This window comes from Cyprinus carpio, chromosome A20 (assembly GCF_018340385.1).
Source record: "Cyprinus carpio isolate SPL01 chromosome A20, ASM1834038v1, whole genome shotgun sequence".
Taxonomy (NCBI): Eukaryota; Metazoa; Chordata; class Actinopteri; order Cypriniformes; family Cyprinidae; genus Cyprinus; species Cyprinus carpio.
The window spans coordinates 18,457,504-18,483,701 of record NC_056591.1 but is presented as its reverse complement, the minus strand read 5'-3'; the positions used below and the strand labels follow the sequence as shown (position 1 = coordinate 18,483,701).

General features: G+C 36.8%; 2 protein-coding genes across 2 annotated transcripts; one reads left to right on the top strand and one right to left on the bottom strand.

Annotated features, from left to right (window-relative positions):
• Nucleotides 1-273: 273 nt before the first annotated feature.
• ntmt2 (N-terminal Xaa-Pro-Lys N-methyltransferase) lies at nucleotides 274-7,436 on the bottom strand. The gene is made up of 5 exons (XM_042777952.1): nucleotides 7,218-7,436; nucleotides 6,921-7,105; nucleotides 4,482-4,654; nucleotides 1,563-1,815; nucleotides 274-1,112 (listed from the first exon to the last, which is right to left on the bottom strand). The coding sequence occupies exons 2-5, from the start codon at nucleotides 7,093-7,095 to the stop codon at nucleotides 856-858; spliced, it is 858 nt and encodes a 285-aa protein (XP_042633886.1). The 5' UTR covers nucleotides 7,096-7,105; nucleotides 7,218-7,436; the 3' UTR covers nucleotides 274-855.
• A 1,514-nt stretch (nucleotides 7,437-8,950) lies between these two features.
• LOC109063842 (kinesin-associated protein 3-like) lies at nucleotides 8,951-26,114 on the top strand. The gene is made up of 16 exons (XM_042778330.1): nucleotides 8,951-9,138; nucleotides 9,679-9,810; nucleotides 9,894-10,039; nucleotides 10,120-10,178; nucleotides 10,296-10,437; nucleotides 12,121-12,220; nucleotides 12,599-12,723; nucleotides 12,907-13,005; nucleotides 13,572-13,750; nucleotides 14,494-14,656; nucleotides 18,694-18,794; nucleotides 22,288-22,396; nucleotides 22,478-22,590; nucleotides 22,750-22,787; nucleotides 24,813-24,907; nucleotides 25,611-26,114. The coding sequence occupies exons 1-16, from the start codon at nucleotides 9,107-9,109 to the stop codon at nucleotides 25,745-25,747; spliced, it is 1,770 nt and encodes a 589-aa protein (XP_042634264.1). The 5' UTR covers nucleotides 8,951-9,106; the 3' UTR covers nucleotides 25,748-26,114.
• The last annotated feature ends 84 nt before the right edge of the window (nucleotides 26,115-26,198 follow it).

The following is a 26,198-nucleotide window of genomic DNA, read 5'->3' as shown; positions in this document are numbered from 1 at the left end:
AAATATGTGAAGCAGAGATCTGCTTTAAGAGACACAAAGAATACTTAAAGGAAATATCCAACAAATGCTCACCATCATATCTTCAGCATTGTAAGCAAACAAAGATCGTCTAGTATTTTGCCCATTTTACCTGTAAAGCTTAGTTGTTTTAAGCACATACTTCTCCCACTACTTAAAGCATTTGTCGAGACATCATGACCAATATCATTGAAAATGTTCACTAATGTGGTTCAATGATTTATTTCTTTATTGTTATGACTTATTGTTGTAACAAAAGAAATGTCAATGATACAGTTATTTTTTTTTATTTATTACTCAGAATGATTAACATTTTGTACTCTAAATAACAAAAAAATTAGACTATAATGACACAATTCTGTCAGTTACATCAGACATAGACAACAGCATTATTTTCTTGTAAAAATAAATAAATAATTTATTTTTCTTTATGAAACTACAGTAAATGTACAAAATACTACATCTTTTGAAAAGGGTGATACAATTATATACATCTATCTGTTTAAATAAAAAATTGCATATATATATATAAAAAATCTACACCACAGATTTCTGTCAAAGCCAAAATAACATGTTTGCACTTCTACATGATCTTAACATGTATATGAAGTAGAAACAAAATAGCCTGCTTTCATTGCTTTTCAAAACTGCAAAAGCTACTGAAAAGATCACAAAAAAAAAAACACTGATTCTGTAAACTGGAATCACTACAGTTTTATCTGGTAAATGGAATTTAAAAAAAAATATTTGTATGCATGTATAATATATTTTATACATACGTGCATGTACAACACATTCATCTAAAAAAATTCTCTGCTTCTAACCCAAGTCTTTCCTTCAGCGCATGGCAATCATCCATACAGGCACAATGACCTCAGGAAAGCCTTCCTGCTTTTCCACATCCAGTATGGTGAGGCCTGCTGTCTGAATGATGTTCTTCATGATGTCCAGGTGGCGAATAATGCTGCTGTCAATGGGATCCAGCTTGCAGCCCTGCCGTGCCATGTTATCCTTAATGATGATCACACCATTGGGCCTCAGGCTCTGCTTAGCACGCATTAAAAACTCCATCAGGTCCTTATCAGTAAGATGACCTGAGCAATTTAAAATAGTTTGTGAATCCTTGAGTGTATACATTTCAAATGTCCACAGTCCAAAAGTCATTTAGCAGATACTATATATAACTACTTGTTGTTGTTCACTTTGGTTAGGTCTTAAAAAAAATCTGTCACCACCTGGAATTCATGTAGCATCATTATATGATTTTAAGCACTTTCATATAGAAATCTCTGCTGCCAGTGTCAAATGTACACAGACTGCAGTGAGGGAGATAAAACTGTATACTTGAACAAAAGACTCTGACTAGCATTCAGCTGCTCTCATTACAGCAAATGAGCAAAGATAGCCTGGACCTACTAAAATAAGCAAAAGTAGGTGGGCAGAAAACAAAGCTCAAATTAAAGTAGTAAATGCAGACAAAACATAACTGTAAAATACATCTTCCATAAGATAAAATAATCCATGAAAACAATCAATTCACTCACAGGCAACCCACTGCAGCCAGATGACATCGTATCTCTTTGTAGGGGGGATGAATTCCTGCAGATTGTAAAGGTAGTAGGCTTCCACTCGGTCTGCGTAATCTCCGAGGTAACACTCATGAGCGTGGAGGATGAACTCTTCCATCATGTCAAGCATCTCCATGGATTCAAACACAGGAAACAGAACTCCTTTAGACACCCTCCCGATTCCACAGCCACAGTCTAGTGCTCGCTTGGTGCCAGCCTTTCCTGGACCCTATCAGGATCATAAATAATAGTAAAACACATAATAAATTATCCATCTAATTGTTTTCCACTTTTTTTTTTTTTGGTGTTCAAAAATAATAAATAATTATTATCTAGTCCAAGTTCATGGTCAAAGTTTCAGCAGAACAGCTGAACACTATTCATGAAGCTAATGCTATTTATCAACTTGGATGTGTTAATTAACCACATGTTTAAATAGTGTAGAGACATGTGTACAGCTTGGTCATTCTGATTTTGAGGTCTTGCTATCTAAAAGTATGTGTGAGCAGACTGAAATATGCAGTTGAAAATGATTGTCTGCTGTTATAGGCTGTATCTGATAAATAGGATATTATGTTATATATATACAGATATATATATATATATATATATATATATATATATATATATATATATATATATATATATATATATATATATATATATATTGCATGTTTGTCACACTTTAATGTTTCAGATCATCAAACACATTTAAAATATTAGTAAAAGATAATGCAAGTGAACACAACATGCAGTTTTTAAATGAAGGTTTTTTATAACTAAGGGAAAAACAAAATCCAAAACTACAAGGCCCTGTGTGAAAAAGTGTTTCCCCCTAAACCTAATAACCTAGTTGGGCCACCCTTAGCAGCAACAACTGCAATCAAGCATTTGCGATAACTTGCAATGAGTCTGTTACAGCGCTGTGGGAGGAATTTTGGTCCACTCATCTATGCAGAATTGTTGTAATTCAGCAACATTGGAGGGTTTTTCGAGCATGAACCGTCTTTTTAAGGTCATGCCACAGCATCTCAATACGATTCATGTCAGGACTTTGACTATGCCACTCCAAATTCTTCATTTTGTTTTTCTTCAGCCATTCAGAGGTGGACTTGCTGGTGTGTTTTGGATCACTGTCCTGCTGCAGAAATCAACTTCGCTTCAGCTTGAGGTCACGAACAGATGGCCCTGACATTCTCCTTCAGGATTTTTTGGTAAACAGCAGAATTCATGGTTCCATTGATCACAGCAAGTCTTCCAGGTCCTGAAGCAGCAAAACAGCCCCAGACCATCACACTACCACCACCATATTTTACTGTTGATATGATGTTCTTTTTCTGAAATGCGGTGTTACTTTTACGCCAGACGTAATGGGACACACACCTTCCAAAAAGTTCAACTTTTGTCTTGTCAGTCCACAGAGCATTTTCCCCAAAGTCTTGGGAATCATCAAGATGTTTTCTGGCAAAACTGAGACAAGCCTTTATGTTCTTATTGCTCAGCAGCGGTTTTCATCTTGGAACTCTGCCATGCACACCATTTTTGCCCAGTCTGTTTCTTATGGTGGAGTCATGAACACTGGCCTTAACTGAGGCAAGTAAGGCCTGCAGTTCTTTGGATGTTTTTTGTGGGTCTCCTTCAGGATTTTTTGGTAAACAGCAGAATTCATGGTTCCATTTATCACAGCAAGTCTTCCAGGTCCTGAAGCAGCAAAACCCCAGACCGTCACACTACCACCACCATATTGTACTGTTGGTATGATGTTCTTTTTCTGAAATGCGGTGTTACTTTTACGCCTGACGTAATGGGACACACACTTTCCAAAAAGTTCAACATTTGTCTTGTCAGTCCACAGAGTATTTTCCCAAAAGTCTTGGGAATCATCAAGATGTTTTCTGGCAACACTGAGAAGAGGCTTTATGTTCTTTTTGCTCAGGAGCGGTTTTCGTCTTGGAACTCTGCCATGCAGACCATTTTTGCCCAGTTTCTTTCTTATGGTGGAGTCATGAACACTGACCTTAACTGAGGCAAGTGAGGCCTGCAGTTCTTTGGATGTTTGTTGTGGGGTCTTTTGTGGCCCCTCTTGGATGAGCCACCGCTGTGCTCTTTGGGTAATTCTGGTCAGCCAGCGACTCCAGGGAAGGTTCTCCACTGTTCCATATTTTTGCCATTTGTGAATAATGGCTCTCACTGTGGTTCGCTGGAGTCCCAAAACTTTAGAAATGGCTTTATAACTTTTTCCAGACTGATAGATCTCAATTACTTTCTTTCTAATTTGTTTTTGAATTTCATTGGATCTCTGCATGATGTCTAGCTTTTGAGGATCTTTTTGTCTACTTCACTTTGTCAGGCAGGTCCTATTTAAGAGATTTCTTGATTGTGACCAGGTGTGGCAGTAATCAGATCTGGGTGTGGCTAGAGAAATTGACCTCAGGTGTGATAAACCACAGTTTTAACAGGGGGGCAAACACTTCTTCACATAGGGCCATAGTTTTGGATTTTGTTTTCCCTTAATAATAAAAACCTGCATGCAAAAATTTAAAAACTGCATGTTGTGTTTACTTGTGTTATCTTTGACTAATATTTAAATTTGTTTGATGATCTGTAACATTAAACTGTGACAAACATGCAAAAAAAAAAAAAAAAAAGAAATCAGGAAGGGGGCCAACACTTTTTCACACCACTGTTTTTAACTGATGTATGAAAACAAATGTAAGAAAAAAATTGGCGTAGAAACAATTATCATTCAGAAATTGGTACTAAATTTCTCAAATAATTACATTGAAATAAACATGACATTCTGAAGAAGAAAGACTGAAATAGTATTTTCTTGTAAAACGTACTCCAATAATCTTTGTTTTAGTTACTTCAAAAGAGAAGGGTAAAATTTCATACAACAAACTTCTTCAGGAACTGTCTTGAGCCTTCAAGGTCAATCTCCGATATCTCCACAAAATCTCCCATCATGCCCTCCTCTGATGCCGGGACATCCTTGTAGAAGTTCTGTGCCCTGTAGTAAAACTGCTTCTCTCCTTTAATGTACTCACAAGTCACAGGATAGAGTTTCACTGTAGGGCAATAAACATATAGACAGTGAAGAAAAAAAAAAAGCATAACAATTTTTCAGGTTTTTGTAAGTATTTGAATTCTTCACATACTACAAGAGGAAAAATAAGCCATTCATTTAATTACTAGAAATCTAATATTGTGTTGTAGTTGAAATATAAAGATCAGCTGTGGGATCAAAGCATCTCATGGGAAAGTGTAGCCTAAGAGATGAAGTTTCAATGCAATCGTATCTTCTCATTCACTGCTCACAACAACATTTAATCATACATAGTTTTTTAAAAGGTACCGGTTATTAATAGCATCTGTTTATGGAGCAACATATCTGAATTTCCAAGATTTTGTCTTTCTGCAAATGGAATTGAAGCATCAAGATACTGTTGGTATTGACACTGTTGTACTACATTGCAAAGGAATGCTTTGTTGGCACATTTAGGGGTTTAAAGCAACCCAACATGCGATACTCTGTCAGCATCAGTCTAATGTCACATTATTAAGTTCAGCTGGAACATCTGCTCTCTCAATGGCTGGTTACTAAGAGGACAGACCAGTCATTAAGTCAATGCATGCTTGGAAAGTTCGAGTCAAACATCAGATCACTGGATGATTAGTGGGAAGACCTTGCTGAAGGGCTACAGGTGAGAGAACTGGCAGGGCGATTGGATCGTGATACTGAAATTGTGAGCAGGCTTTGACATGTGAACCACAAGTTTACTTGTCCAAAGTCAAAAATAGTAACACTGGGTAGTGATTCCCTGTGGACTGTTTTATTTTGGACCTGTATATTTTTGATGGCCCTCTTTATAGCTTAACACGCACTCATCTGCTTTGCCTTATTGGTTTATGAGGCAACATTAAAAAAAACCTGCTAGCATTAGGAAACATTTCAGCCAAAACAGACATTAATACTCATTTTTATGTGAAAGAGAAAAATCCATTTACTCACCCTCATGTCATTCCGAACTTTTTTTGTGAAACATAATATATATTTTGAGAAATGTATCAGTGTTTTTTCCCAAACAATGGAGATCAAAGATCTGATTTCCTTAAAATATATTCTCTTGTGTTCCACAGAAGGAATAACGTCATAAAGTTTTGGAAGGGGGCATTGGTGGCTTTGATGACAGAATTTTCATTTTTGGATGAAATATCACTTTAAGCTAAGCACAAAACACTAATGGGTTCATTTCAGTCCTCCAAAAAATGTGAATGACCCTTTTGGTCTGAAATGTATGATGCATTAAAAATATTTTCGCTGCTAATGCTTAATTTTATTGTAATTCATTATGAAAAATTTTACTGACACTAACAAAACCTTGCTGTAATTTGGCAAGGCATTTCCAGTTTCCATCGTGCTGAATGGGGTAAATGTTTTGCAATTTTATGTGTTTTACTCTTCCCACAAACTCCATACATTATATAGGCTTATTTTTGCATGATTAAAGCAAGTGCTATTGCTAGCTTTTAGTTACCTGGAAGATGTTTTATAGGGTTACTTTTTTAGAGTATAGTTCACAGTTTCTAAATTTAATAAAAACTCTTTCCAATATGTTGCATTATTCATTATTCCTGTAAATATAACTGAATACCAACTGTCAACTACCTGGGTAAAGGCCAAGGGTAAAAATGTGTTGTTCTTTGTGCTTTCTTATTTTTAATGCCACACCAAACTCATCAGTAACAATGCAAATGGGTGTGATTGTGTCTGTTGAAAGAAATCATTATATCATTTGTTAAGTTTTTTAATGTTTTCTCAATGTTTCACCAACACTTAACCACAATTTCTGAAGCCTTCCAATACTTTGAAATCATTCAGTCATTGCTGCTAATACACCAACATATTAAAGCCACAGCTGATGTTTTATTATTCAGTAGAATGTAAAATATGCAGCATGCATATATATGGTTATGCAATTATGCTTAAAATAACATTGATTGCTTAAATTAATAGTACATATGTATACTGTACAGTGAAAATTGATTGTTCCTATTAGATATTATGGTTTAGGCATAGTTGTTCAACAGTATTTTCAGATATCATTTTGAAGCAGCTTTAAAGGGGAAAGATATGCTAATAACATGAATATTAATGGTCGCAGGCCAAACACTGACAACTCTGGCACTTCATTCTCCAACTCCACGACTCCATACTTTAAAGGTCTGCCTTAAATTTCTCATCACAACAAGATTTAGAGTGAATATCTGTAATCTTCAAAGGGTCTTAATTCATACAAACAATTCACTGTGCCACCCACACCCACATCTTACCCAGAGGAATCTGTTCCAGGAGGTACAGGTAACTGGCGAAAAACTCCTTCCTCAGCGTATTGTGCAAGTGGAAAGACATACTGTGCTTGCACATCTCATCATCTGTCTTTGCCCAGCGGTCTCGGAAAGCTTGATGTGTCCCGCTAAACTCCTTAATGGAGGTGGAATCAGACATTCTGAATCTTCTGCAAAGTGATTCAAAGCGTATGTGATAATGTGTAGATTAAAGTGTCTCTGGAAGAAATGCTAAAGACACCACGGTGCTGCTATATCTGTATGAGGCCTCTGGTTACTGACCGGTTGAGCGTTCTTTTCTCAGCAGTGCGCTTAAAACTACCACATCTTATCAGTTCACCTGCTTTAGGCCTGGGGTGGAGGAATGAGAAAGGGATGGGTAAGATTGCCTCAGAAGAGGGGTGGTGCCTTCCTCTCCAGTTCCAGAAGAAGCTCCTTCTCTTATGTTCCACAGACACAGAATGGCATATTAGAGCATACCAACACAGGAACCAGAGAGTCATGCATTCATTCACAGCTAGCGACAAGCTGCTTATGTAGTGGCTATTCTTAGCACTGCCTTCTCATGTTTGTATACACAGTATTGGTGGCAAGTTCACGGTGGCGAGGAAAGTTCAAAGACAGATCTAATCTGAACATGCTGTTGCTGCTTATTGTTTGCATGCATTGCACTGCAGCAATATGTTACAATAAGAAAAATGCAATTCACTAAAAAGAAATGTTACTCATACAAATTGTGTGAAAAAGCAGAGAGAGCGGGAGAGCGAGAGAGAAATAAGATATCTTTTTTAGTCAGCTCATGGGCCATGTGTTACTCATATGACTTGAGTTTGAAATTTGGATAAATTGCCAAATGATCATCACCTTAGTGTATGTGATATTCAGTGAACCAAAACTGAACCAGTGCTTAAATTGGAAAAGCATGCTCAGTGCAATTAGAGAAGACTGTTTATAAATAATGCAGGTCTTACAAAGTTGGTCCAAAAAAAGCCATATTTATATGATTCAACAAAGAATACAATAAGACATATTATCATATAAATTAATAAATCTAATAGATATCACCAACCACCATACTTGCCCAGCTGATTCATCACATTATACAATAAGACATTTTTTTGTATTAGCCTACACGTTTTCTGAAATGTTATGTCTTAATATGTAAATGAGGTGTTATTTAATTAAAAATGCACTCATTTGCATACATTTTCAGAACAGAAATCTGAACATTAGATAAAGCCAGATTCAAAATTAATTCAATTTTGTTTACATATTACATATAAAAGTCAAATATCTTCGATATACCATATATCTACCACACCACAAAAAATGTACACAGAAAAAAAAAATACAATTTTCACTTTGTTTTTAGGAATAAAAGGTTATATAAATCAATCAAATGATGAACAAATCTCTCTGTAAAAACCTTTAGAATAATAAAAGAACAATGTTTGGTGTATGCAAGTGCTACTGAAGTAAAGATGGCTTGCTCAGCACGTGAGAAAAATAAACTCATTTTGAGAAAATGGCCTTTAAAGATATGTACTGTCATTGAAAACTACAGATGCAAATATAGTTTGTAAAGTGCAATGAATGAAACATTTAAATGTCTACTTAACTTACATTGTTTCTTTTCTTTTTTTTTTTTTTTTTTTTTTAGTCCAACAACTCTTTAAAAACTGGAATGGTGGTTAAAAAGTATTCTGTATTCTTACAGTCTGTATTCTTGTTCTTCCAGCAATAGATTGTGCAATCTAATCTGGATAAGGTTTTAGAGTCAATAGCTAGTTCACTTCCAGTTGTAAATTGTAAGATAATTAAATCTGTGAGGCTTGAACTAATACAGACGCACCATAAAATGCGTTGAAGAAGAACAGTATACGTATAAATACATTCAATACAAATCAAATTCAACAACAGTCAAGCCAAGCCAGCACATGAATTCCGAGTGAGCGCTTCATACCTCCACATCTACAGATGGCGCTAGAGATTCTTACGCCCATTTCTGCCTTTTCGCTCGTTCACGAAATTTCAGGACACACCCATAGCAACACAAACAACAGCATCCTGTCAAAGCAGAAACGATGAAGCAGTCGAGACATTAGGCACACATCAAAATATCTGATAGAATTCAACCGCACATGTTTATTTGCTTTGATTTATGAGCAACAATGCAAGCGGACGACGCCAGATATTTAAAACGGTGAGTGTTTGTGTAATGCGCGCGAGGTCTGTCATTAACTGTAGCGATCGAGCTTGAGCTTAACACTGCATAAAAAAACACAATATATGCCTGCAAATGTTGTTTTCTAAGGTGTAAGATATTGATTTTTGCTATATGTGTAGGCAATCTTATGCATAGGCTTTTCTTTCAAATTATGGCATCAGTTTATATTTATGTGTCGTTTAAGGTGACGTTTATAAGGTCATAATCATAATCATCGCCATCACCAGATCATCATCATCATATTAAATACAGTTACTAAATAAATAAAATGTATTTGTACGAATGCTATATTTATAATGGTACTGAATGTTTACATTAATAATTATTTTATGTTACTCCAAGGTGCTTTGAAAGATAACATGGTACTATCAGGGAAAGTGTCTGAGAAAAAACAATAACAAAACACGATTGTTTTACCAATAAAGTACCACTTTTATTTTTATGATAAGCCTTATAAATCGACCATCGTAGGAAAAATGCATAAGGCAATAATAATCTGTTATGTTTTGTCTTCAGGAAATATAAGGGTGGCAGTTTAGATGTCCACCCCACAGAAAAAGCCCTTGTTGTCCAGTATGAAGTGGAAGCTACGATCCTGGGGGAGATGGGAGACCCGATGCTAGGAGAGCGCAAGGAGTGCCAGAAGATGTAGGATCATTTAAATAAATGGAATAGTAAGCAAATTGATTGTGTGGTCGATTTTTAGAATTAAAATTTTCCTCCGATTGCAGAATCCGTCTGAAAAGCCTGAATTCCAACACGGACATTGCGTCTTTGGCACGGAAGGTAGTGGAGGAGTGTAGACTCATTTCCCCTTCCAGACTGCCTGAGGTGGAACAGTTATTGTTCTACCTGCAGAACCGCAAGAAATCTGCTGGTATGCGAAGAAGAATGTTGTAATAATATAATAAATAATGCTTCAGTGCTTTAGTGATTGTTTATGTTTTGTGTACTCAGAAAAGAAAGAGAAGAAACAGATCAAGCCAAGAGACCTGACTCCTTTTGAAGGGATGGAGGTATAGCTGAAATGAATATGCATTTGTTTCATTGTTTTTGTGTCACATATGATATATGATTGTCCTCAACCAAAAAAATTTTTTGACTCACTTAATGCTTTATCTTGTGTCCTGTAGCTTGATGAGGAGGCCAATATTAATAGCATAGATGACTATGTTGAGCTCTTGTATGAGGATATCCCTGAGAAGATCAGAGGAGCTACCCTCATCCTCCATTTGGCCCGTAACCCTGACAACCTGGAGGAGTTGCTGCAGAACGGTGCGTCACACACTGGAGCTCATGGCTAGAATGAGTCATTTTTAAACAGTTTAGGATTTTATTTTTAGTGTTCAAATACATTTACATTACAATATAAAAGAGCTTGGATTTGCTCTCATGTAAGACTTTATGATTAAAAGCATAGTTCACCCAAAAAATTAAAAGTCTGTCATCATTTACACACCCTCATGTCTTTCCAAACCTGTATGACTTACTTTCATCTGTTGAACAAAAAAGAAGATATTTTGAAAAATGTTTTAGTGTTTGTTTTTGTCTGTGCGAAGACCCTAACCTTTTACAAAATATTTTCTTTTGGGTTTGAAAACAAGAAAGAAAGTCATACAAGTTTGGAACAAACTGAGGTTGAGTAAATTATGACAAATGTAACATTTTAGGTTGATATATCAACCACTTTTATAGGATGCCATATTTAGGACATTATGATTCTCTCTTCACAGTCATTCTCATTCCATGATTTTACATACCTCATTCATTCCTTCATAACAAAAGGACCTCTATGCCCTAATGTTTTCAACCTCTGCCCTTTCCTTTATGAAAAAGGGCTTGTCATATTAGCTCAAAGACTTGTACCCTACACTGTAAAAAATTATTGTGATTTTAACAGTAAAAGACTGGAAAAATGCTACAGTAAAAACCTGTTACCAGTAAAATACTGTTAAAGTTACAGTTTCCATACTATCTATAATTTACAGTGAAAAAACATAAACTGACATTCTCAGAATTCCCTGCATGACACTTCATATTTCATGTTTTTTTTTTTTAAATAACTATGTTTCTGTTTAGTTTTTTTCATATCAGTTGTGTGCATTAGGGTCTAAAGTTGTTCAATTAATTATTTCAGTATCATGCGTGTTACCATGATGGTGTTTCGTATTTATGTGAATTTCACTGTGCACCTTCTGTATGTCAGTATTTCCCTCCTCTGCTTGTGGAAAAGCGTTTTTGGTGGTTATCACTGTATTACAGTGGTTCAAAACAGATATTAGTACTTCAGTAGACTGGTATGTTAACATTACAACAGTTAATGAAATATGTTTTTTTATTAGTGAATTTAAGTTAAGTCTGTAAAACCTTAAATGTTGCTACAATATTTTTTACGGTGAAGTTCTAACAACCACAGCTGCCGGTATTTTACTGTAAATGTCACTTGTTTTTTTTTTTTGTTTTTTTTAACTTCTAATCCATTACAAAAAAAAAAAAAAAATCAGTCAGTAAGATTAAAAAAAAAAAAAAAAAAAAAGAATACTTTTATCCAGCAAGCATGCTGGATGCTAAATTTAATGCCACTAATAGTAAACATTAGTAAAACAGAGAATGGGGGTCTATTCATAAAAATTATGTTTCTTCTATTTCTGCTTTCTTTCATGTGTTCAATCTCTTTGACCCCTTTGGCCTCTAACTCTATATTTGTAGCTCTACAGCCTGTTTTCCACTTTCCTCCAAATATTTGCCCATTAGCATCTAAATAAAAATAGTGTCATTTGATTTTACCCACAATGCATTTTCTCCTTTGCAAGCGTGTTCTTTCTTTTCCCATCAGCCCATATCATAACATATTCTCCATATTCACAAGCAGTCACATATTTCAAACCGTTGCCACTTTGAATTGAGTTTTTTCATGAGCAATGAAAGCATTTAGTGTTTTGTCTGCTCTCCCAACAGAGACAGCTCTGGGCGCGCTGGCCCGGGTCCTGAGGGAAGACTGGAAGCAGAGTGTCGATTTGGCAACCACCATCATCTACGTCTTCTTCTGCTTCTCCAGGTAAACGAGCTACACATCTGCACGCTCTAGCCAAGACTCGCTCTTCAGTTTGATGGGTGAGTCACAACAATGGCAATGTGCCATGAGGAGAATATATTTTCTTAAATGAGAAACATAATACTAAATACTCCTATCATAATATGACACATCAGCTGCTGTCAGGACTCATATGAAAAGCTAGGCTGTAGATAAACGTGAAAGCTAGAATCATTCTTGAATCTCTGCCATTACTATGTTATTCTGCTGAAGTCTGCAACGGTTTGGTTAAGATTCATCATATACTCTCGGTGAGCGAGCGTGTTTGACATGGGTTGAGGCTTTATTTTGGCATGGTTGGAAACATGGTGAAGGTTAGACAAACAAGCTTTTTATCTCCAGTTTCTCCCAGTTCCATGGCCTGATCACTCACTACAAGATCGGAGTGCTGTGCATGAGCATAATTGAGCATGAGCTGAAGCGCTATGACCTATGGCAGGACGAACTGCTGAAGAAAAAGAAGGCTGATATCCTTTCAATGTAGCAGGGGTCATAGGTGAAAGAGCGACAGGATGTCAGAGAAAGAGTAACGGTAAAGTCATGCCAAGGGTCTGGGGGGCATGGGTGTTATCTTTTAATTAAAATGTTGCCCTTTAATTACTGCTCTGAACACAAGGGTTTAATAGACAAGGTCCTTGACTTTTTGAAACGGGACGATGACCCAGACAATCAGAACCTGAAGAAGGAATATGAGAAAGCCCTGAAGAAGTACCATGGATTGCTGACCAAACAGGAACAGCTTTTGAGAGGTAGAACACATTATTACCCACATACCCACAAAGAAATGTCTCATTTTACAGCTTAAAGAAGTGTTTTGACTAGACAGGCTGATACAGATGCCAAATATGATTGTTGTGGCCGATTTTGTAAATATGCACTGTTCTATACAAAATTAAAAACCAGTTGTCTTTCTATAGATGATGTTTGTAATTTTCTTATTAATGGAAGACAAGAGCAGTAATTTTGAAAATAATTATTATTTTATAATTCTGTTGGTGCAGAAATTCCACTGCTCTTTTGAAGAAATAATCACATATTAGATCAGACATTAAAATATTATTATATCAAATATAGAAAAGATGCATACATACACACTGTTTTTTAAAAGTTTGGGGTCGGTAAGATTATTTTTTTGTTTTATGTTTTCCATCACCCTAATTGATGAATGTCTAAAATAAAAATTTGACATTTGAGTGGTAGGGTATATACAGTTTGAACTGAAAAAAATATATATATCTGCTTTCAATATTATCTTCTTTAAATACAGATTTGAAAATGTATTGAAACTTTGCTGCTTGTGTTTCTATGCCATCAGTTGCTCTGTACCTGCTGCTGAATCTGTCTGAAGACACCCGCACAGAGCTGAAGATGAGGAACAAGAACATTGTCCACCTTCTGGTCAAAACTCTGGACAGAGACAGCGAGGAGCTACTGGTGCTGGTGGTGTCCTTCCTTAAGAAACTCAGTATCTTCTTAGAAAATAAGAATGACATGGTAAGGAATACTCTCATATGCTTAAGTGACTTTGTTGAATTTTATGAGTACACTCATTTAGAGATGCCCTCAAAGCTTACAGACATGGACTAATATCCCCAGAACTCCCATTTTGATTTCATGGGGTGTTTAAATGCTATGTTTAAAGATTGTAACCTGGAAGGTTGCAGGTTCAAACCCCACAAGGCTACACCACCCAGTTGTTAATTTCTTCCTATTACTCCTTTCTTCCTAAATCAGCCACACCTGTTCTCATGACTTGTTGCTTATATGATGTTCTGTACTACTTCAAGACAGTTAAGCTGTACTGTGTAGTCGACCACTTACCCACACTTCCTCCACCTGCAACCAATCACACACTTAACCCTAGAACCAAGGTTATCTCAGCAATCGTTTATTTTGATTCATAAATCAGCTAATTTCTGATCTTCTAAATGAAACACATTTGTGAAGGCAGCTGACCAAAGATTGTTACAGCTTTGACAAATGCTACGGAGATGATGGTTCTCTGTTATTAACGTTGAAGGCTTGATTTGAAAACTAGTTCCAGGCTGTGAACAGTGGCTTTAATGGGGATCATATTTCTGCTGGGCTGCCTGTCTGTGGTTGTGTTTGACCACAGCTGGAACAGGCAGATGTGTTAACAAGCAAAGGCTCAGGCACATGACTAAGAGAACTAACTAACTGACCTTACAACAGTCTCTTACATCACTCCATTGCATTCATCTCTCTTTCTTTGATAGGCTGAGATAGATACAGTAGAGAAGCTGGCGAAACTGGTGCCCTGTGAACATGAAGATCTCCTGAACGTCACTCTGCGCCTCCTCCTCAATCTTTCCTTTGACACGGGCCTCCGCAGCAAGATGGTGCAGGCCGACCTTCTGCCCAAACTCACCTCACTGCTAGGTAAGATTCCTGCAGAAAGAAGCCAGATGTGTATCCGTATTAGATTATTGTGAAAAATAATCCGATATGGGACACAAAATCCGTAAAATGAGCCGAACCTTGAGTTTTGTGATCCGTTGCACCACTAATTCATAGTATAGAGAGGACGTGACATGAAGGGAAGAAATAGAAAAATATTAAAAATTTTGCAAGCCAGTTTCAAACCCACATTGCCCACATAACTCCTTTGCCCTATTTTATATCAGAGTTATGATTTCAAATTATTATTAATTATTTAACAGACTTGCCATGTTACAACCATTGAGACAGCATAAGTCTTGCTAAATGTACTGGTTGTTTATGTTGTGTTTGAGGAAGCAAACCTTTCTCATAGCCTCATAAAGCAGTTACAGTCTGGCTCTGTCCTGTCTTTCAAAGACCACTTCCTGAGATGAAACGAAACACATGAATGATGCATGGACTACACAGACAAGCGTGGTTGGCTTTGGCACTTTTTTTTGCAAGGCCTCAGGGGGGTGTCATGTGTCCCATGCAATTAATATAATATATTTGTTGAAAAAACAGTTTCGGCTCTAAAGTAAATGTTGTTCTTCCAGCACGAGGGAAGTCCACATTTAGCGGCTTACAGAGATTTTCTCTCTCCGTCAGACACATACAACTACTCATTCTTTATGAACACTTTGGACTGGCTGCCAACAGCTAATGGTCCTTTGCACTAGTGTGGATGATGTGATGTTTTTGTATGTATTTTTTGAAGAAGGTGTGTGTGACCTCTGCTTTTATCTGGTCTGCTTTGTAAGAATGTGACGTCCTGTCCTGTCAGAGTATTACAGATGCCTCATGAATCTTCAGAGTGCACCGAGTGAAGCTCCTATCTGCTCTTCATGACCTTGCTGATAAGATGAAAGTGAAGCTTGGTATCCTCTCAAAGCACCTTGATGAATGACCTCATAACCAGAACCCACTTACTAACAAAAACTCCCTCTCAATTCGCACTGCAAAAAATTATTTTCTAATGATGATTATTTTTGTATTGTTTATATATATAAAAATAATATCTTACAATATTATAAAAAAATAAACATAAAAATAAAAACAAATTTATATATATATATAGTCTTTGCTTAAAACAAAAAATTATATCTGCTAAGGGGGTAAGAAAATAAACTTCACAGGGAAAACAAGTTTATTTTTTCCTAATTCATTGACAGATACTTTATTATTATGATAAAAAATTCACTTAACGTAATATGTCATTTTGCTTATCAAGTGTGTCTTGATATAAGAATGTTTAGATATATGTACCGGAAAACAATACTTTCTTACAGAGTAAGAAAATAATTTTTTACATCCAAGTGCAGTAAAAAAGAAATCACCATTTCACTTGTCACACAGCACACCACTGCTAATATATCACATATATTTGTGTTGAATTTAGCAGTAAGCACCTAAAAAATGCCACCCACTGACACTTTTATGGTTTCAAAATTTAAATGTATTTTTTTTTTTTTTGCAGCACTGTATATTGTTGTTTATTTTTTACTTAGATAATGTTATATAGCTGGATAACATAGATAAGGTTGTTTAAATTGTTTGCAAATTTTGTTTTTGAAAAGATAAACAAAAAAATATAGGAATTTAAAAAAATATAAACTATATTATAAATATTTTTGGCAAATAAAAAAATACATTGCTAATAAGAAAAATATTACAAAGTTGGCAGGGCAAGTAAAAATACTGAGCATTGGCTGCTAATGAGGTGCACTGGAATGACTTCAACTCCCCTCTTCGACTGATTGCCTATAGGAGGAGCTGTCTAGAACTAGTGGACCAATGATGATGCTTAGGCATGCCTTGATTTACATACAACTCAAGTGCAGAAACGAGTGAACAAATGAAAAAACACCATTTGCATTAAAAAAAAAAAAAAAAAAATACAAATATTTGCAGAAAATGTCTCAGAGCACAAAAAAACCCAGAAATATAGGAAACCATGATTTTGCATTAATATTTCAGTTTCAGCAATATGATTTTAAATGTTTTTAATGTTTTGATTGATGCTTATTATTTTTTTTAATGCGTTATTAAAGTTTTGATTCATGCTTATTATTTTTCCAATCTGTGACCATTGTTTGCTAATTTGAAAAAAATACTTCCATTTTTAAATGTTGTGCAATATAATTTAGTTGGGTTTTTATTTTGGTTTCACGCTTATTTTTTTATTTTTTTTATCTGTGACTGCATAAGTGGGCCCTTTGCACGTCTGTTTTGTCATTGCGCATTATAAGTAGTGGCGCCCCCCATGGGATTGAAATGCCCCCCAGTTATGCCATCCTTCCGCCAGGCCAGATATATATATGTATATATATATATACATACATACATACATACACACATATATATATATATACATACATATATATCTCTATGTATATATGTATGTGTTATATATATATATATATATATATATATATATAATATATATATATATATATATACATATACACATGGAGAAAGAGAGAGAAATAAACAAGTCAACATCACTAATTGAGTAATCGGATAACAGTTAGTCGACCATCTTGACCCATCCCTTACTGTTTACCATTAGTGTGTACTCAATGTCTCAATCAACTCTGAAGGACATGGGCTTTAAGGTTGTAGTGGTCTCCTGAAGGCCTTGCTGCTGTGGCTTTTATGGTGGTTGGGTGGTTTAAATCTTACTGGGGTGTAATTGAAGTTTAGCTCTCCTGCTCTCCCACTAAATGCACCCTGAACAGGATAATGAATTTTTAATGGGCTTTTTTTCTCCCAGGCTCCAGGGCTGTTTTGAACATTTTAAAGGGCCCTTCTCCTCCATCCTCATAAAGGATCTCCCATTTTCCTCTCCTGACATGCAGGCCGAGGCGTTAATTCGGGTGTGTGTGTGTGTGTTTGCGCTTGACCTCTGAGTGTGTGCTAAAGCTCGTTTGTATGCTTGTGTGTGTCTCTCACTAATGAGAAGCAGATGTGGGCTAGTCATGGTGCAGGCGGTGCAGAGCAGCTTGGCTTGAAGTTATTAATGGCAGTAAAATTTATGCTTCCTCCTTTTTTCTCCAATTAAATGGAGAAGCCCTTCTCTTTTCAGGGGTCTCTGGGAGCACATCTGGCTCCAATAGGTAGAGATAACCTTGCCTAAAGGGTCCGTGGCTGGCTACGACCCGCCCCCGCCCCCTCTTCCCTCTCTCGGGGTCTGGGTCTGTCTGTCTGATTAAGTCAGGGCTCAGGTTCTTACCAGGTCCAGGTTTCGGTCTGCTTTGTGAAGGGTAACTGTGCTTTCACAGGGTCAGAATTACTCAGGTCTGAAATAAATACCAGATTTAAAAAAAAAAAAAAATACAAAGATTAACAAAATAATTCTTGCAGATTTTTTTCTCTATATTAACACTATTGTTAAAAAGTTTGAGGTTAAAAAGTCTCTTATGCTCATCAAGATTGCAGTTATTTGATTAAAAAAATAAAGTAAAAACATTCAGAAATCATTGTAATATGCTGATTTGATGCTCAAGAAACATTTCTTGTTGTTATCTTATGTACAAAACAATTGTGCTGCTTAATACTTTTGTGGAAATGGTGGTACATTTTGTCAGAATTCTTTGATGAATTTTTTGATGAACAGAAATGTTGTATCTTTTTTTAAGTATTTAATGTAATTTGTGTTCAATTGAATTCATGCTTTCTGAACAACAGTATTAATTTCTTTCTTTCAAACAAAAAAGTCTAACTGACCCCTCACTTTTGAATGGTAGCATAGGTCAACAGTAATGGACAAAAAAAAAAGTCTCATTCCACTCTCTAGTACCCTATGACGTGGATCCTGAACATGAATTCTGGCACTAGCAAAGGGCCTGTATCGACTAAATATTGGGACACTCGTGACTCGAATTGTCCTGTTTATTCTGCTGTGTGTTTCTACTGAAGAAGAAGGTGTAGTTCAGTCTACCTTGAATATAAGGAGAATGTGTCTGTCCATTCATGGCTCCTGTGTGTTTGTGTTTCAGGAGACGAAGCACAGAGACAGATCGCCATGTGCATTTTGTACCACATCAGCATGGACGACCGTTTCAAGTCTATGTTTGCCTACACGGACTGCATTCCACAGGTGAGAGGTCAGCCTGCATTAGCATGATCTTATAGCATGGGATAGGAGAGCTCTATATCCACTCACACACATGTCTAAACCGAGTGTGACCATTGTCCCATTGCGCCATGCCGCAACAACTCGAGGTTATGTTTAACACATCAAATTGAAATCCAAGTCCATTTCTATTGTTTTCGGAAGTAGTGCAAGCATGTGGAGTACGTCAGAGTGAGAACGGCATCAGTTTGTATTCAGTGTCTTGTTGTGTCATGATGCTTTCTCAATGCTTCATGCGTCATGAGTGTTGTTCATATCCGGTGTAGACACTGTGTCTCAGATAACTCACTCACTGGCCCTCTCCACATTTCTTTAATACTGTACATGTGTCTATTGTGAGATTTGCACCATAGAATTTCACCACCTGAGGCCAGCTACATAAACCTTGCCTCTGTGTTAAGATTGTCTTAAGAACTAGTCTGACCGACAAGCAGTTAACCAAGGAGTAATTAGTCTTATTTTTCAGATTCACATTAGAAAAGCTTAAAGGGGTCATATGATGCGATTTCAAATTTTCCTTTCTCTTTGGAGTGTTACAAGCTCTTGGTGAATAAAGAAGATCTGTGAAGTTGCAAAGACTAAAGTCTCAAATCCAAAGAGATATTCTTTATAAAAGTTGAGACTTGTCCACGCCCCCCTGTAACGGCTCATTCAAACATGCCCCCACATCTCTACGCCACTATGTAGGAATATTTGCATAACGCCGCCCAGATGTTCACGCAAAGAAATAAGGCGTACCTTTTATTCTCGTTGTAGTATTGTTGTTGCCGCCGCCCCCATGTCGTATAGACGCTGTTTGTTTCACTGTGAAAGCGAAACTACTTTGTTTGGCCTTCCAAAAGAGGACGATATCCGCTTCGTTATGCCTGGAGCTAATCTGTGCTGGTCACTGAGGAAATACATCAACTTTGCACCACATATGAATCCTAGTCCAGCCCGAGGTCGTCACATGTGGTTTCTGCTGAAACCACAACGAAAAAACCCTCATAAAACCCCCCTCAACCCCCCACCCAATCCTCACTCAGTTCACTCTAGACCCACACCATACCCTCACCCAACTTCTCACTAAACTTTTTCGACGCTGTTTCGTTGAGAAAGTGAAAATACTTTGTTTAGCCTTCCAAAAGAAGACATGACTAGAAATCATGTTTATATCACATTTATAATGGGTTTTATGTTTATGTCTCGTCGCTCCAGCCGGACAAGGCATCATATTATGTTAAGAGGGATAACATTTCCGTCACATAATTTAGGCATTCGGCCAATCACAACGCGCTGGATAGCTGGCCATTCACAGCACACCTCGCTTTTCAGAGCGATGAGCTTTGTAAAAATACACACGTTTCAGAAGGTGGGCAATAATGAAACAATAATGTACAGTATGTGGAAAATAATGTGTTTTTTTTAACCTTAAACCGCATAAACACATTTCATTACACCAAATACACAAAATAATGTTCTTTTTAGCAGCATCATATGACCCCTTTAATTATCAAAGGGAATGTTTGTTTGACAGTTTTTTCGATAAGACCAGAAACATACATGACAGTGATAAAAATGATTTTCATTAAAACGTTGTTAATGAGAATTTTTTTTGTTTTTGTTGTTGTTGTCAAATCAGACATTAAACTACAAAACTAATAATTCTATGTTATTTTAACAATTTAAAATGGGCTAAAATTAATTAATGTGGCATGATAAAAAATTCAAACATTTAAAGGACATTTTCATAAAAAAAAAAAAAAGAGTAAAATTAAGAGGTTCACATAGTCATGAAAAACATGAGAAAGTAATGGAAATTTCTTCATTAAACTAAGGTTATCAGCTGATTTTCAGCTCCCCTTACTGAACCCTACCGTCCCCTCATGTAGCAAGGGCCGTCCCTACTGTCCGCTCCGGGGGGGTGTTTGATTTAGCCAGAGCTAATGGACCTATAAAAAGGCTAGAAGTTGTTCTTTGTTCTAGTCTAAGTGCAATCTTTCAGTCAGTAAGTAGTTTTTTAAAGAAATTAATACTTCTTATCAAAAGTATGCATTGAATTGATCAGGTAATTACAGAATCTAAAAGTTTTATATTTTAGGTCTGTCTTCTCTACTTGTATTCAAAGGCTCAGGTTTGATATCAGTTGAAGTCGAAAGGTGTGAGAACCCTTAGGCTTGTCATCAGTCGAAAGGTGTGAGAACCCTTAGGCTTGGCGAAAGACGAAAAAGGGAAAGGAAAAAAAAGGTTCACATTTAAAGCAGGCTACAGAAGCATGCACAATAATAAACCAACAAACAAGTTAAACAAAAAAGGAAACAAAAAGACACTAAATAGAAAAAAGAAAGGAAATGCAAAATACATTAAAACACAAATACAGCAATTAGAGTTTAAAACATGACTACAGCATGCTGGATAACAACAATTTTTTGGGGCGACTTGATGCTACTGGATGTATCATGTGAAAGCAGGGCAGGTGCCAGTAAGTCTAGCCACAGTGATTTAGGCTGCAGGGCGGCTGCTATGTGATACTCAGAATGGGACTGTATGCTTTGCATACTCACCACTGCCTCCTCACTCTCTCTCCGGGCCTCCTGCTTATCGTTAACATCAGGGGGCGATGTTGACAACCCTTGACCACTTCAGCCCAGGCCTGGACCTCTGCCCAGTCCCCTTCTCCCCCATGCTCCCTTACTGAATACCTACCCCCCCAGGTATCAGATACCAGACCCCTGTCCTCCTCTCTGCTCGGGGGGTGGTGATGTTAGCCAAGCTAATGGAGAGTGACATGTAAGGTTTGTGTCTAAGGTTCGGATTTGCTTGAGAAAATCAGGAACCCCTGGACGTCTGGGAAACTTACAAATTGGGTACGGGAGTGTGGAAAAAATGTTTCAGGTCTGTCAGCTTTTTTGTGGGACAAAGGCGGGTTTGATTAAAGTTCTAGTCGCTTGCTGACTGTTGAGTTGGATCTTTCAGGAAAGAAGGGCACACTTGAGCTTGAAGCTTTTAGGAATGAGGTAACTGGACTAAAACTGAACATATATACACACTAGCTAACTTTAAGGTCAGTAAGTATTTTTTTAAAGAAATTAATACTTTTATTCAGAAAGTATGCATTGAATTGATCAGTAAAGTTACAGTAAATACATTTATAAAGTTTAAGAAATATATTTCTATTTCAAATAAATGCTGTTCTTCTCTACTTTATCGAAATCCTCAAAATGTATCACAACTTCCATAAAACTAAGTGGCACAGCTGTTTTCAACATTGATCATTGACCAAATCAGCTTATTAGAATGATTTCTGAAGGATCATTGATCATGTGACACTGAAGACTGGAGTAATGGCTAATCAGCTTATTAGAATGATTTCTGAAGGATCATTGATCATGTGACACTGAAGACTGGAGTAATGGCTGGTACTCTATGGCAAGTGCTTTGATTGTTTCTGTTAATTCATGCTGTTTTTTTTTGTCAGGTAATGAAGATGTTGTTTGATTGTGGTGATGAGAGGATTGACGCTGAGCTCATTTCCTTCTGCATCAACCTGGCTGCCAACAAGAGGAATGCCCAGATCATGTGTGAAGGTGAGAACAGATACAAATGTGCAACCAAAGAACAGTGAAGTGCAGACTCAGTGCTTAATTTAATGTTGTTGTTTTTTCAAGGCAATGGCCTGAAGATGCTAATGAAGAGAGCACTGAAGCATAAAGATCCTCTGATGATGAAGATGATCCGAAATATATCTCAGCATGATGGACCTTCTAAAAATCTTTTCATCGTGAGTGTCAAATGTCAAAACAATGTGGTAATACTAATAATACCAAGTACTGGGCCATTCATATTCTTCAAACTTCCAGAATGGAAGTTTTATTGTAGAGATCTACTATGATGATGTTCATTGGTTTTTTAAACTAATAACGCATGTGATGTGTTTGAGGACTATGTTGGAGACTTAGCGGCTCAGATACATACCTAGCTCACACAGTTGAAAAAAGCACTATTTTTCTTGTTTAACAAATGGAAAACTGTAAAGCCCAAGGTGTCCCCGCAGGTGACACATCTTATTTATAAAGCGCTTAGAAATAAAGTGGCTTGACTTAACAACAGGGGATTGCTCCTCACATTATCACCGGTCCTGTGAAGCAAGGATGGAACACACCGACTTTGTCAGAGAAGAGGCCTTTGCAAGGTAGGTGCAATGAATTTAGGATGGGGGCAGCAGAGGAAGCCATGGTTTTTTTCACAGCTCTTTGTAAGCCGATACCTGAGAATACACTGAGATGCACAGGGAATTTGGGAGTCCTGAAAGTGTGTTCCGTCATTTTGTCCTATGTTTCAACATCGATCCCGGTTAACACAATAATAAATCGCCCTAGGTTCCCCTTGCTGATCCAGGAGCCCAACACAGCGGAACTTGCTCCTTTATTTAACCTTTTTATAATCACGTTTGTTTCATGAGACTGAGCACAAAACATCTTTCTTTAGCAACATAAAGAACCCAGTTATTTCAGATGAAGAGGCCTTCTTGGCTGCTCTGCTTGAAAAATACATTAATTTCTTGACCCCTATTGTGAATGTTCTGATTAGACAAAAAACAGTATTTGGACACTTAATCCTAATATTTTAAACTAAAATAAAATTATTTTAAAGCAGTAAAGCGTAAAACATTATTTTTTAGTAAAACATTGTCAGGGCCAACCAGGAAAAGTTAAATTCCCCCAAGAAGTATTTGGACACTTAATCCTCACAAAATGTTTAAAAGACATTGTATTAGTGTTAAGTGTTAAAATCAAATAGAATGTATTTATTTAGCTTTCATTAATACTTAAGGTTCGGGCAAACTTATGTAGTAGACAGGGAGAGCTGCTTATTGAACTACATCCTGTGGTACTCTGCTGGGACACCCTTGTGAACTTGAGGACTGACCTTCATAGAATAGGCACTGAATAAGTAGACCTTTGGTTATATGAGTAGAGGGGGGCAACAGATGGCTAACTATTAAGTCAGCTCTGATAAACGGTCTCTCATGTATTTGCTACCTGCAGATTTACACTTGATTTGATTATGCTGTTCAAAGTTTTGGGGTCAGTAAGTAGTGGTTTTTTTTTTTTTCCGTTATGGTGTTAAAGGGGACATTTAAAACCATGAATAAATCCAGCCTAGTTCCCCTGGTCATTAGCCAGGACCCAACACGTCTGGGAACGGCTCATTCAACCTGTCATATGGAAATACTTTTAGTTATACAATAGACCAACCATATTCTCATTTAGCACACTAAAGAACACTTTGTTTTTCAGATACGAAGACGCACCTTCTTGCGGCTCATTTGCTTGGAAATCATGGATTTCTCTATTTGTGAAGTTGAATTTGGAACGAAACCCGGGTGTTTAGGGTGAGCAAATTTAACAGAATTTTAAACTCCGGGTACCAGAAGAATAAAAGAGACTGGCAACACAGACACTTTCCTGTTTAGAGGTTTCCGGGTGTTTTTTTACAGGATCTCACCTCAGTTAAGATCACAGGATCTTAACTCTCAGGGTCCACTGGGGCCAGACATGGGGATCTTTTTTTAGCCTGTCCACCCTCAGATCTTCAGATTATCACCAAGTGCACTGTGTCTGTGATCCTTGTGTGTAAAGGGCCAACGGCTGTGATTCATAAGATAATAGAAGAAGGATAAACAATATCTACATCTCAATTGATTTGGTTTAGATTAAATGATTAGACAAATGATTCTAGATGGAAAAAAGGTTGGTTTGAGTCACTAGTTACATAATTATTTGCGGAAACCTGTGGAAATGTCATCTTTTCAGCTTTCCTGGAAAGGATGACAGCATCCCTTTGGGATGAATGATTCACTGCAAGAATGATTGTAACACAAACACACACTTTTAAAGGCCTGTCTCTTACCTGGAGACTGCCTTTTCGTTCCCATCAACCCTTTTGAACTTAGTTAGTTATAAGCTTCGGTTTCACCCAAACTCTTTTCAACACTTCCAGCCTCTCCTCCTCAAGCTTTTTAACAATGTCTGAAATTTCCCCAGACTGCATTGGTGTACCTCAGAGGTTAAAGACAGGCTTGCTGCCCAGAGAGGGTGGGTGTACTGGGAGTGAATGGGGTAGCGCGTGTAACCGATTGCTGGAAGTGATTTGGTCTAAAAACAACACAGCATTATGGGAGCTGGAAGGGGCAAAGCAAACAACCCATATTTTAAGAATACAGGCCAAAGTTGGATGGGTATTTATTTAGAGGCAGATCATACTAGTCCATTCCAGCTGATGTGACATGATCCCGTTGCCTTGAGGAATTAATATAATTCTCATGGTTTTAGAATCAAATTTTTAATTTGTGAACACTCCTGGTGTGAATAATATAATATAATATAATATAATATAAAATAAAATAACATAATACAAAACAATATAATATAATCAAAAACAAAAAAAAAAGCCTTAAGGGTTTAATATAATTTTATTGTTATTGAAATCTAATTTTTAATTTGTTAACACTCCTGGTGTGAATAATATAATATGAAATGATGTCATTACCCTGAAGGATGTAATATAATTTTATTGTAATATAATTTGTAATGTAATATAATTTTATTATAATTTTATTTAGTTGGTATGTCACTATGTAGGTTTGGAGCAGGTCTGTTTCAAGTCTACTGTAGGTAGATTGGTTTTGCAGAATCATAGCGCCATCTAGTGATGCTTATAACCTTCATCTAACCCATATACAAGTAATGTCCTAATAAAATACATTGACCTGATTTATGTTAGTTATTGTGATTGACTGATGTGACTGTCTCTCTTCCTCCAGTTCTTTGACAGACGGGTACGGACAGATAGGTGTGACTCCAGCGCGTCCTGCCACGGCTTACGGCTTCCGGCCTGATGAGCAGTTTTATTACGGTTACACGGCATCACGGTAGAAGAGTGTCAGGAAAGACCTAAAAGCTATGAAAACCAATTAAATGGATCTCAAAAAATGCTAGTTAGGTTTCTTTACTATTTCAAATGAAAGCCACACTACTGATTTTCTTCATCATCTATATCATTATCAGTAATGTGTGGATATCTATTCCATTCCATGTGAATCTCAGTCTGAATGTGTTTTAAGCTGAATGTTTCTCAATGAAGCTATGATTTGCAGCCTTCACTTTGAGCTAGATCAGGTGGTTTTAACATAATTTAGCCTATTGTGTATTGCTTGTCAACACTGAATAATCTAGTGGCACCACATCGCCTTTTCTGTGCAATATAACAAAAGTAGGATTTTATAGTAGGTGCATGCTGTTTCAGTGATGTAGGTGAGTTAATTTATGAGCGTTTAAAACACCATCTATTTATACATTAAAGCACATCTGTCCGTTTAATGCATGA

Coding starts and splice junctions, on each gene's coding strand:
- ntmt2 (XM_042777952.1), bottom strand. CDS start 7,095: ATGTCTGATTCCACCTCCATTAAGGAGTTTAGCGGGACACATCAAGCT. Junction 4,655..6,920: donor CCTGGAACAGATTCCTCTGG/GTAAGATGTGGG, acceptor ATTGCCCTACAG/TGAAACTCTATCCTGTGACT. Junction 1,113..1,562: donor CTGGCTGCAGTGGGTTGCCT/GTGAGTGAATTG, acceptor TAAATTGCTCAG/GTCATCTTACTGATAAGGAC.
- LOC109063842 (XM_042778330.1), top strand. CDS start 9,107: ATGCAAGCGGACGACGCCAGATATTTAAAACG. Junction 10,438..12,120: donor GGAGGAGTTGCTGCAGAACG/GTGCGTCACACA, acceptor CTCTCCCAACAG/AGACAGCTCTGGGCGCGCTG. Junction 22,591..22,749: donor CTTCTAAAAATCTTTTCATC/GTGAGTGTCAAA, acceptor GATGTGTTTGAG/GACTATGTTGGAGACTTAGC.